Source organism: Notothenia coriiceps, unplaced genomic scaffold (genome assembly GCF_000735185.1).
Source record: "Notothenia coriiceps isolate Sejong01 unplaced genomic scaffold, NC01 NC01_scaffold00035262, whole genome shotgun sequence".
NCBI lineage: Eukaryota > Metazoa > Chordata > Actinopteri > Perciformes > Nototheniidae > Notothenia > Notothenia coriiceps.
In genome coordinates this window covers 292,322-305,548 of record NW_011367963.1, presented here as the reverse complement: position 1 = coordinate 305,548, position 13,227 = coordinate 292,322, and the positions used below count along the sequence as shown (strand labels likewise).

Below are 13,227 nucleotides of genomic sequence, written 5' to 3'. Positions count from 1 at the left end.
AATCCATAAGACACTTCTTGTTTATAAAGTTGTATTACTGTTAAAACTGTCACTTTAGATGTGGTTTTCATAGAAAAGTATATATATATATATATAAATATAATAAGATGTATACGTGGTTCTCCATATTGCTAACAAGTTGTCCCATTGCTGTTTTCAGTTCCTGATAAACCTCGACTAATGGTCAGTACGACCAACATGGGCACAGCTCTCCTGCAGTGGCACCCCCCAGCCATCACCCACGGCCCCCTGCAAGGCTACCGCCTCCGCTTTGGCCGCAAAGACGTGGATCCGCTGACGGTCATCGAGTTCCCCGAGCGGGAGAACCACTACACTACTAAAGAGATCCATAAGGGAGCCTCGTACACTTTCCGCCTCTCTGCGCGTAACAAGGTGGGCTTCGGGGAGGAGACAGTGAAAGAAGTCACCACAAACGAGGCTATGCCGAGTGGCTACCCTCAGAGTATCACCGCAGAGGGCGCTACAACCTCCACCATCCAGGTCATCTGGAAACCCGTTTTGCTGCCAGAGCGAAATGGCCAAATAGTGAAATACGCTCTGCAGTACAAAGACATCAACAGCCCACGCAGCCCCTCCGAACTCTTCATCACTGCGCCGGAATCAACGGTCATCCTGGATAGCCTTAAGCCTGATACCACTTATGATATTAAAATGTGTGCCTTCACCAGCAAGGGCTCTGGTTCCTATAGCCCCAGTGTCCAATTCAGGACACAGCCTTTGGATCAAGGTAGGACCAGTACCTGAACCCTTTTTCCCTTTTAAAACCAACTTTTCTCTGCCCGACCACAGCAGCTTCCTCTGAGAAGCTGGCAGTAAAGCCTCAAATGGTGGAAGTCTACCACAGGACTTCATATATTGTCATACCATACAGTAGTCTCCCTAAATTATTATTTATTTTTAAACTCACATGGAGTAAGTATTTGTCTCTCTTTGTCTCATCAGTCACGCAAAGTTCAGTCATTATTTAAGAGTTGGTGTTAGTAAGAAGGTAAGAATTCAGTGAGTTCAGTTAATGCTACTTTTGGTTTTGATGGAGACAGTCTCAGGTAAGCACTGGTTGTGGGACCCTCAGTGTAGATAGAAAAAAGGGAAAGGATGTATTGTGTCTAAATCACCTGCTCCCCCTTTCTTTTAGCAGTGTTTGCAAAAAACTTTCATGTGAGAGCTGCCATGAAGACATCAGTGCTGCTCACCTGGGAAATCCCAGAGACCTACAACCCCGCTCAGCCTTTCACCGTGAGCACTGCACCAAAAAACATACCATTAATATATGTTTTGACATGCTCTACACGTTACTATGCCACGGAAAACACTTCAGTTACATCCACAAACAAGATCCTTTTGCATCCAGATCCTTTACGACAACGGGCAGAGTGTGGAGGTGGATGGGAAGCTAACGCAGAAGCTAATCACGGGCCTTCAACCTGAGACGCAGTACTCCTTCCTCCTGACCAATCGTGGAAACAGTGCAGGAGGTCTGCAGCACCGAGTGTCCACCATGACGGCCCCCGACATCCTCCGCACCAAACCCTTCCTGATCGGAAAGACCAACTCAGACGGGATGGTGACTGTGGAGCTACCATCTGTGCAGACTTCTGAAAAAATCAGGTGAGGAGAGTTGATCGAACTTAAGAGGGTTTTAAACCAAAGCAAATTTAAAAATGCAATGTCCTGGAGTGCTCTCTCTAATTTGTTTCGGACTATTCAGTTTCTGGGAATTTCCCTTATAATTGGCAACTTGCATCAAGTGTAATATGATTTGAATGTATAAAAATGGCCCTTTTGTTGGATATGTGAAATCACATTGGTGCCGTAGAATCCATATCACTGATTATTATCGCTGACTGATGCAATATGATTAAAAGTAAAGATGATAACTTGATAGCTGACCTTGTCAGGGGTTATTCCTCCAAAACAGGGTCATTTATATTCATCCCTACATTCCAGTGTAATATCCACTTCACCTCAGCCATTACACACTAAAGCAGCCCGACTCATTGAGGCGCGCTCCTCTAAGCCCTATAAAGTCTCTTATAGCCGTTCAACAAAGCCCAGGGTTGTCAGAAGGCCAAGGAGCATCCGATTGTAGACCGATGCTTCAAACCCATCTTGGGTTTTTTTTATTTAGCTGGAAGCACTTGGCCCAGTGTTTCTAATGCCAGAGCTTAAGCTAATTACTCTCCCATTAGCCAGCCACACTGCCGTCCTGGCCAACGCTAGCTACTGCAGAGCCCAACCAGGAAGCCCAGAAAAATGTCCGTTATCACTACTGCCACCCAGATGACGGGATAAAAGTCCCTCTTATTCTGAATCTTTCCCGAACATGCATCAAAATAAATAGGCACCATAACAAAGTGGCCCCAATCCACTCATAAATAACTCCTTCATTTGCAAATGTATGGATATTAGATTATCATTGAGTTTCATAAAGAAAGCTATCCTCTGGGCAAAACTGCATTTGTTTTCTCAGCCATACTGGGTTTTGTTTGTCCGGGAAACAATCACCATTGACTTGCAAATACCACTTGTGAACGATGTCTTTTGAAATGTGGCAGTGATCTTTAAGCACGTCTAGATTATTATATACTGTACTTTGCATTTTTCTTTCAGGGGATATTACATAGTGGTGGTGCCTCTGAAGAAGCAACGGACTGGCAAGTTTTTCAAACCCTGGGACAATCCTGATGAGATGAATTTGGAAGAGGTAGGTTCAAAGCATGATCTGGTTATAATGACTCGGGCTACTAGGGAACACAAATACAATATATAATATTCCAGTCATTTTCTACGATCCAGTTTTTGTACACAGCTTCTAAATAGTTTCTACATTACTGTATGCAGATACCTCACATTTATTTTCTCAAAACTGGAAAGAATAAGTTCCGAGTGCAGGAGGAACAGGAGATGAGTCTCCCTGATTGACGCAAATAGCTGCAGAGAGCACTGCTCATATGGAAATGAGAACATGAAGTAGCCATCAAGTGCACTGCAAACTCAACCCCCATCCATCCCCCGCCTCCGCCTCATCCTCCCCCTCCTCCTCCTCTTTGTGTCTGTGGTAATTACCTGAAGAGCGGCATCAGGCCTTCATGTCTCTCCTCATGCCAGGCAGAGCTAGGCTACTTCGTATGCACAAAAACACCCGACCAATGTTATATTTAGCCCGTTGAAATAATTCAGGAGGTTCTGTGCATCACAGGTAAGATTCAATGGGAAATCAATAGGATGCTTGCTCACTATATAAACTGTGATTACATTGTCGGTATTTCTTTAAATGCAGTGTCATAATCATTTATGATTCGGTGAAGAATACATTGCAGCCTGTCCGACAAAAGTGAAAAAATGGAAGCTTCTCAAAAAAAAACTCAGGTTACATAAAAGCTGGCAGTATGCATTTGTATTTGATAAATCCTCTAGCAAAGCTTATTTTGAAACTGAGTTTTAAAATATGTATTTCTATTGTACAAACATCACAATACATCACATGTCTACAGGGCTAAAAGAGAGAACGCATGCCATGCCTCATCCTGCATTGGCTCTGCAGCTCGTGCCTACAGGCCCGTGTCTGCAGCCTTGACCGATCGCCCAAAAGTCGCCCTCTGTCAGAATTTATTTGTTTGTCAATATTGGCACTCACCTTTTCACAACTTTTCCCAAGGGCAGCTAGATTTAGCCGTGTTGACAGGAGAGATGATTGAAGACATTATCGGGCAGCACCAACAGCCCCGCAGCCAAAACAGAACACACACAGGAGCGCACACACTCTGATGTGAATGACAGGCAGGCACACACACAAACACACACACACACACACACACACTGAGTGCACCCAACTCCGAGATATGAAATCAGACGCTCACACAACTAGCCCGATATGATTAGCATAATTATGATCCGTGCTCCGTACTGCAAGTTTAAAGTCAGATGGAACAGACTCATATGAAGGGCAGAATGCATTTCTATCTGCCTATTATCATTATTATCATTATTATCATTATTATCATTATTATTATTATTATTATTATTATGGAGTAAGATACATGTTTTTGGCTCTAGTGGATTCTATATTTTTTGATATTTAAAAAAAGAACACTATAAAGACTGATTGCTCGAGACAAAAAAACAAAACACTGGTTTGCTATGTTATTTTTCCCTTCTCAAACTGGCAGTAGCATTGATAAATTATTATTTTTTTCTTCTTTTAATTCCTGCCAATAACGAGTATGTCTTAATTTTGAAGAAATGTTTTCTTCCAAACTTGTCATAATGTGGTTTGAAACCATTTGTTGATGCATAATGTCATTTATCCTCGCTTTGCATATTTTGTATTCATATTTATGAAAAGATGAAGAAATAATGTTCATCAAATCCAGCAAAAAATGAATTCCGTCTCTTTTTTACTGTTTGAAGCTTTTGGATAATCCCCAAATGTTTTATGTGCTGGAAATTCACACAATCATTTATTCTTGCAGTGTTTTGTAGTCAGAAGACTGATAAAATAAGTCATTGATCTTCTCTGTTATGTTCCGTCTTTTGCAATCAGTGTTTCAACTTGGCAATCAGACGGAAATCTAGATTGGCAGATTTTGGTGTGTGTGGATGTCTTGTCATGTGTGCCGGGATGTGTTATCAAGCGTCTGCCTCCTCCCTGTAGCTGCTGAAGGAGATAAACCAAACGAGCAGAGGCCTTCGGCTCCGCAGGCAGGCAGAACCCAAAGCCTACATCGCGGCGTACTTCAAAGACCTGCCCAGCGAGTTCACACTCGGAGATGCAAAGACCTACAGGGGCTTCGAGAACAAGCAGCTGCAGAACGGACAGGAGTACATCTTCTTTGTGCTCGCTGTTTTGGAGATGTCTGAAAATGTAAGTCTGCCCTCTCACACTTCTATCATCTATTATTGGTATATATACGCACTACTTGAGGTTAGCTTCAGACTTGGTGATCTCAGGGTATTTTTGCACCAAACTCTGCATGTTAAAACACACAAGGGTTAAATATTCTGGTCAGATGTGACTCGAGCATTTGTGAGGCTTCAACTTGAAAACTTAAATCTGCAGCTGGCCCCAGAAGCTGACCCTTGCGGCTAAGGGGAGAGAAACCCCTTATGACCTTAGCTGATCGCGAGAGTACCTCGATAACAGGACTCCTCTTTAATTGTGTCCTACGTGCGGTCCAGCTTATCTCCATTGCTACAGCTAGTGTGTGTGTGCATGTGTCCGTCTGTCTTAACTGAAGACCTGAAAGCTGCATGATTAGGCAGCCGCGGGCTTGATATGATGGATTTGATGAGCTGCAGGGTCCATAGTGCTGCCTCGCACTCTCTCCGCTCACCCCGAGTTCAGGTAGAGCAAAACGATAATGGCCAACGGAGGGAAATCTCTAATTTGCCCACTGAAGCATATATTTCCTTCCCACAAGACCCTTTTTTATCTGCTAGTAGAATGTGAAATAGTTCAATCAAGGCTTCTGTATAAGAGAGACATTAAAGATCATTTTGATTGGTCAAACTGCAGCTTAGCAGAAATTGCAAGGCAAAACTTTGAATTGGTTTTTAATTTGTATTGTTGGTCATGCCGTCTTTGTCAGAGTCTTGTTAGATATGCTCTGTAGTTAGGGGGAATTAATTGAAGACTTGCGGTGGTGCTTTGAATATCTTGAGCTCAGATCTTATCTTAAGTCTCAAGAAAATATCTGGATCTAAATATATCTTAATCTCAAGATTATCCAAAAAGTAAGAAGGAAGGGGTCGACTTTGTCAAACCAGCAGATGTTTTTTTATATTGACAATGCCTTCTCGCCTGTTTCAGATTATGTACGCCACGAGTCCGTACTCTGACCCGGTTGTGTCTGCGGACACCGACCCCCAGCCCATCATCGACGAGGAGGAGGGCCTTATCTGGGTGGTGGGCCCTGTGCTAGCTGTGGTCTTCATCATATGCATCGTCATTGCAATCCTCCTCTACAAAAGGTGAGGATATTAATGATAATCTGCATTTAGAGTTATTAAAAAATATATGTTCACACCAAGTGACGCAATTGCACAGGAATGAACCTCAGATGGGACAACTCCCTTTACACATCACATAAATAGTACATACAGTAGATATAACTAATATATGTGAACCTAAAAACCATGTTTAGCCACTCAATATTAATATATGGTCATTTAATTTATAACATGCATGACTATTATGCAAACATTTTCATAAGCACATCATAAAACAGACACTGAGGTATATTTGTCCTGAGACTATCCTTGACCCTCACTCTAAACAGCACACACACATAATCTAAATCCAAACACATAGTTTCCCAAACTATTAAGCCATCAAATGCAGAATCCCACAATACTTCAAACAGACATGTGCGTCAACTGTAAATAAATCAGACTCATCCATCTACCCCCTAAAAAAACACGCACTAAAACTATGTAAAGCACTTGCGGTAGTGCGAGTTCACACGGAATCAAAGCAGCTATTTTTTTTGTAAACCCCCTATGGTAGCAAGGCCTCGTACTGTCACCGCTCATCAGTCAAGAGTAGGAGGTGGGGGCCTGGGCTTTGACTATCTGCTGCACGTCTATGTGTATGTGTGGCTTCAGAGGAGCCCTGGGGCATCATCCCAGCTAGCATAACCCCCCCCTTACTACTACCCATTCCACGAGGGAGACTAGCTCGGATCCTGACTCTGACCTTATGATGCCCTCCTGCTTTGCCAGGATACACACATGCATATATCTCTTACACACACACACACACACACACACACATACACACCTTCTCTCCGTCCTTCACTATCTTGTCTCTTTTCACCTTTTGCATAAGGCACATTTGCTGCAGTGTGCATTCAATCAAATGTCCGATCCTAAGCAGAATTTCACAGTAGTCCTAGAGAAGTAATTTTGTGAAGGTAAGATTAGTAAGTGAAGAGTCAGCAGGAACAGTGGAAAATACATAAATAGTAGTTAAATGTAAGAGGTTTATACGCAAAGCTTTATTCTCTTACACCTTATTGTCCTTGGACTCCATTCATATTAAGTTCACGTTTGGATAAGGGGAATTGAAGGAGAATAAAGACTGTGTGCAGGGGGGCTTCAGAGTTTTACATTTGTGAAATGCAGATTTATACATTGATTACCAGGCCACCATTTATTGCAAAAAGAGGAGACATTGCTCTTGCCAAGATCAATTTTAATGTGACACAATGCGCTTCTTTTAAAAACAAGGAACAACAACCCTGTTGAGCTCTGCGAGAGGACATGGGAATAACTGCAGTTATAAATCTGCTAATGTACCAATAGATTTATTATAAAATACTTGTTTATGCTAAATAAAAACAAAGGAAGTCACTGTGATCTTACAGTACAAGGAATTTGTTGTTGAATATACTTAACTTTATTTATCTACAAGTAACAGTGGTAGGCCTATGTGCAGGAAAAGACAGCCTCAGCAATTAAGAGTCAAGAGATGACTTTTTCTGCTTGAACAAGAAGCAATCAGCTGAAACTGCTTGAAACAGCAGAGACACAATGTACACATCCTGAATGCACCTGGGTAACTAGTATTTGAAACAAAAAGCCCCAAGACTGCGTAATGGAGCATCATCTCCGAAGCGAAGCATCACTAATCTTGCATGCAAAGATAGGTTGAGATATGATTGGTTTTCTCTCAAAATCACGTATTCTACAGAAAGCGTTGTCTTTATGGATAATCTAAAAAGGTCTTACCGCCTAATGTTGTGTCGATATTTCTTTCCTTGCTGACCGATGGAGCAGCAAACCAGACAGGTAAGAATGAGAGCAGCAGAGGAAGACTAACTCCTTAAAGCCCCTTTATCCCTTTATCCGTCCACTGTAGATAATAAACACATAGAACTAGAGTTGATGCCAATGGTGAAATGATGCCAAGTGCTTAATTGAAATCAACACATGTTAAGAAAATGCTTCATACTATAAGCAAAACCAAAGTATTTATATTAAAGCAGAAAATGCCAGTGACCAATTATGTGTTCTCATTTCTCACTTTGTATACACTAACATTCAGTAGCTTGTGTCAACGGTGACAATGATTTGCACTTGTAATGTATTATAAATAGACTCTACAAATATAATATTTGCATTGAACAAATAAAATAAAGATAAAACGGAGTGTAACAAATAACAAGAATACTTCACAACATAATACAATCTAATTGAATAGCCCTGTAGTCAATTATACATTTGTCTAGTAGTTCCGTGTCTTGCAAACAATAACAGGACATGGATACAATATAATACTGTCCACACAGACCCCTAATTACAGCTTTAAAATGACACCTGATCTGACACCGTCATTGAAGAGTTACCATTAGGCTTCACTAAGGGTGGCATTTACCGGTTAGAGGCTATTGTACTGGAGTTCATTATACTGTGAAGTGATAATGTTATTGAGTCCACCCCTGTGGCCCTAGTGTAAAGTAAGAATGCAGTCCTGTCACCTCTTTAATTACATATTTGCCTCCGGTATTTATTCAAACACAAGGCAGGCATTGAGGTTTTACAGCAACCAAAAAAAACAAAACAATGTGCCGTTTGTTCTGCAGAAAAAGAGCAGAATCTGAAGCTAGGAAAGGCAGTCTCCCCAACAGCAAGGAAATGCCCCTGCATCATCCCACTGACCCCGTTGAGCTGCGGCGCCTCAACTTCCAAACGCCTGGTAAGTATTCCTAATAATGGAAGTGACATTTGTCGTATTTACTGTGAATTTACAACCAAATGTGTGATGGGGAAAAGGATGCAAATACTGAAAAATGACATGCTTAAAAAGGTGCAGATGTGAATTCAATCAATTTTGTCAAATTCAGCCCATACTTCCTCAAGGTCCGTTCTGTGTACGCTAAAAGAACATATCAAGTGTTCATACACAGCCCTGGATACAAAAATGGGAAGCAAAAAGCCAAGACAAGTGTCTTGGACTGCGCCAAACAGCCAATCAGCAAAGGCCAGGGAAAAGCCATGGATGCATTAAGTGATACAATGAATCTTATTTTAGTTTTTGAGTTCAAAGATCACTCTTTTATCCAGAATGGTTGACACCAACTTTAAGACAATACTGTATCCTCATTATTAGCTGTATATCAAATATGGTTTCTTCATTTGCAAGTACAGCTGACATTGGAACCTCATATTGTAACGTCCAAAAATCGTACCCCTAGTTTCGGCAGCGAGTTTGTCACGAAACAAGTGAGCAGTTTGTAGGTAGACAGTGGACAGGTGCTTAGAGTAGGCACGGAGGGTCACAACTGACAGTCTCCTCCCCGGGGACACTTCTCAGTGGAAAATGAAGAGGCAGAAATGCAAGCTTGACAGTTTCATGGCAGCTGTCATCTTCCTCTGCACCTGGGTTATCCAGGTCATCAGGGCTTGTCATGCTTACTCAGAGTGCTGCTGGGATGGTGTCCTGCTGATGGAGACAGGGCGCAGCACCCTGGAAGGTGAGAGAAATACAAAGTGTGTCATGGCGCTGTATTTGTATACGAGCCAATGAACGATGAAGTGCTGAAAATCGGAGGCTCGCTGTAAACACCAGTGTTTACTCGCTATGGCCTTTAGTCCTGAGGTGAGAGGTGGTCAGCGGTCATGCTTTGCCTCAGTCATGTGACCTTTTACTCGCCTGGGGAAACGATGGGAGTCAGTCCATTTATCACCTAAAAGGAGGTATGCATCTCGGAGAGACACACTTAACTGTCGCTTGAGTTCCTCTGGCAGCGACTGCTCTGGGAACAGGTGTTCAGCGACTGCCAATAATGTTGTTATATCAAAGCCATATTTTTCAGGTCAGGTCGTATGAAAGAGTATGAATTATCCCTGCAGGCTCATTTCTGAGAAAAAATAGATTTTGCATATTTATGAAAGCTCTTCAATGATGTTAGGACCATTACTGGCTGTTTCATCCTGGCAGAGGGGTATTTTTCCTTTTGGCTCAGAGTAATCTCAGCCATACTCCCACTATTTCACTCTCAAGCCATCATCTTTCCCCCAGCAGCCTTTCTGAGAGCTGGTATCTTGGCTCTCTCGCTGCTCAACCACGTGACAGCTTTCTCTCAAGTCTTGAAGCCCTTCTACATTAGACCAGTACTTTCCTACCCTTTCCTCCACCTCTTTACCTCTCAATGGACATTTTTATCTTAAGGATGCTTGATGTTTGAGCGACGGAGTGTTGGAAATGGTGCTTTCATTGTCCCCCAGTGGTGGAAATGGATTTTGAGTAGCGGGCTGCAATAGAAACACCCTTGGCCGTCTTTCAGAGAGACGTGAGAGTGGGTGGGAAAACGAGGCACAGCTTCCATTAGCTAATGCCCACTTGTGTGCCAGCAACCAAAATGAAACATCACCTCATCGAAGAGAGAGAGACTGTCGAGCAACTGGTGTGTGGAAATGGCACCTGAGTTCTCGAGTTGCAGATGTTCGGCCGCGGGCTGTATTGCGACAGCGTGCAAAAAATGTCTCAGTGAACATCAGGAGTGTTCAGATTATACACTTGTGATTGTTTCCTGAAATATAAGTTCTTAAATATGCTTATCACGCATCGCGGCTACAAAAGGCTACAAAGTCAAGTGATCCTAACTGCAGAATATGCAGTTATGTATAGTGTAACACAATGTCAGCATCCTCAGGTTAAAATGCATATAAAAAAATATTCTATAGTTGCTCAAATTTGATTTCTGCTAGGTCGAACACTTTTCTCATTTCCATGAAGAATGCATGGTGGCATAGCCAAGTTTCTAGCATCATGGCTTCTATGTAACTAATGAATGTGCCATTTAGGAAACACATACTCATGTAACTACTTCCCGTCACATCCCAATTTCTGTGAAGAAACTAGTCATCACATTGCTAACGACATCTGCTATGTATTTAAAAGCCGCCGTTTTCTCCGCAGGTTCAGGTGCGTCCAGTCACCCCAGTAACCTCCATTTGTCAAGTTAGTTGTTCTCGATTATGCATTTTACATGTTTTGTTTTTGTAGCTTTAACTCCCTTCTTTTCTGCCTAGCTTTGTATTCCCATCCCCATCTAATCCATCTGGTGTTTTATGCTACGTCATCACAGGAGGCGGCGTTTGAAATGACAGCCTGAACAAATGTCATCACTCAAAGCAGACATCAACATCTGGCCCAACATTTTGAATGTTTTCCTTCTTTCTTTCTTTTTGGGATGTTTGTTTGTGTCTTAGCGTCATGCTAACTCTCCATGCAGCTTTCTGTGTGAATAACAGTTTTCTCTCTCAATAGGGAGAGACCCAGTGCTAGATGACTTCTCATTGGCTTTGTGTCCATATCCTCTTTACGAGCATGGCCACTGCTTTGAGTGAACAAACTAGCCTAACAAGATCCACTCTTCCATCCCCCTGTTAAACACACATGCTGCTTATCTAATGCTTAAGCGATGCCCTCTAATAAGACATTTGATTAAACTTCATTCCATCTGTTCGACAGGTATGGCAAACCATCCTCAAATCCCAATCATGGAGCTGGCCGATCATCAGGAGCGCCTGAAAGCCAATGACAACCTCAAGTTCTCACAGGAGTACGAGGTAAGGAGAAATAAAAGATACCCAATGTGGATTTAGCAGTTGTGATAAGTGTTGTAGCGCCGATGGTTACATAAAGACAATACAGCATCATTAAAGTATTATATATGACCAGGTACTCACATGAACTCAAATGACTGTCAATATTATAATGTTATATTAAAACTCAACTCTCAATTCAGACTACAAACATTCAGTGAAGCAAAACTACACAAAGGAATATCGGTACCAATTTATAATAACCACCATTATTGAGGCAATTGTGTTAGTTAACATCTATTTTATTCTTAAAATCGAGTAAATGCTAAAAGTAATTCAGATTACTTTTTGCTCTATACTATTACCAGATAATTGAAATGTGTCTACACTAGGCTACACTTTACTTATTCTTTCACATCCAGCTAGTTAGTTATATTTTCACTAACGTTTAAGTCTAAAAATGAATCATGGGACAAAGGTGATTTATGTATCCCGTGATTAAATGTTAAAGTCCTTCAAATGTAAGCACCCTCAAAAGCCAGAGAGCTGCAGTCAGACACAGAGTGTTTCCTTCATAATGGCTTTGCATGGTAGATGAACTCAGGGAGCGTGAAACACTGCGAGCAAAGAGTCCTTACAGGGGCATATTCTCAAATATGAATGGTCACCATTTCTCTCAAACTGTATGAGGTCACCATATGGGCGTCTGCCAAGCTGCCCGATCATTACTGCAGCTTAAGTACATTGACTTTCAATTTCATAGTGCTTACTCCGGAGCAATGGAAAGCAATTTGGCCAGCACAATGAAATCAAGATTTTTATTATAAGCAATGTTGCAGCCCTCTGTTTCAACATATTTTGATCAAATATAAGGCTAAGCCAGTCCACATATTGCTGCTTTAAGTGCTTTATGCAGATAAAGAACTCCTTGCTCTATTGTTTTCATATTGAGATTGTGTGCGCTTAAAAACTGCACAATGCCTCCATGGTCATAACAGTATTATAAAGTTTTCCATCATTACAAATGAATAATTAAGCTAATGGTTATGCATTTATTGCACCCATAAATGACCCTAAAGAAGTCATAAAGTAGGATCATATCCACATCTATTCAGATGATAAATAAGGTCAGTGTAATAATGAGTCTGCTAGCTGCAATGTTTCATATTGCACTTTGTGTTTCTACTTTTAGTGAAGAGATTAACTCGTAAAAGCAGTCTGTAGTCGTTAAAAGCACAAGCACAATATTTCGCCTCTAATGTGAAATGTAATGCCATCTTTCATGTCTTTATATGTTCCCGTTGTGATATTATATTTTATAGAGCTAATTTATCGGTGATGAGGGAGCATTATTAATCTCTACCTTACACAGCTGAAAGAGGGTTTGGAAAGCAGATTCTGGTGAACTAGTCTCCAGTGTGATATTCTACTATGTGCCATAAAGTCCTGATAAAATGAGGCGAGCCGACGGAAGAAAGCTTTTCTTCTGTGACCAATTCACAATATTTTTGGGGAAATCTAATCATTTATATATAGCCTTTATTGATGTCGCTGATAACGCATATAGTTCGGAAAAGTACAACTTTTTAAAGTCAGATTTACATGCACAAGAGGCACCCTGCTGCTTTTAATTTAACCTGAATACACAATCTGTCA

General features: G+C 41.4%; 1 protein-coding gene across 29 annotated transcripts in view; it reads left to right on the top strand.

The window, feature by feature from the left end:
- LOC104962705 (protein tyrosine phosphatase receptor type D) overlaps positions 1–13,227 on the top strand; it is a 201,740-nt gene that overhangs the window by 171,682 nt on the left and 16,831 nt on the right. For 10 of the 29 annotated variants that reach the window (XM_010791191.1, XM_010791184.1, XM_010791175.1 and 7 more), the window contains 10 exons: positions 161–748; positions 1,157–1,257; positions 1,373–1,629; positions 2,632–2,725; positions 4,676–4,885; positions 5,831–5,991; positions 7,798–7,809; positions 8,604–8,716; positions 10,943–10,984; positions 11,498–11,595. In XM_010791191.1, the coding sequence (XP_010789493.1) occupies positions 161–748; positions 1,157–1,257; positions 1,373–1,629; positions 2,632–2,725; positions 4,676–4,885; positions 5,831–5,991; positions 7,798–7,809; positions 8,604–8,716; positions 10,943–10,984; positions 11,498–11,595 (1,676 nt within the window). The remainder of the gene's footprint in view (positions 1–160; positions 749–1,156; positions 1,258–1,372; positions 1,630–2,631; positions 2,726–4,675; positions 4,886–5,830; positions 5,992–7,797; positions 7,810–8,603; positions 8,717–10,942; positions 10,985–11,497; positions 11,596–13,227) is intronic. The other 19 variants (XM_010791189.1, XM_010791188.1, XM_010791199.1 and 16 more) reach the window with 11 other exon arrangements.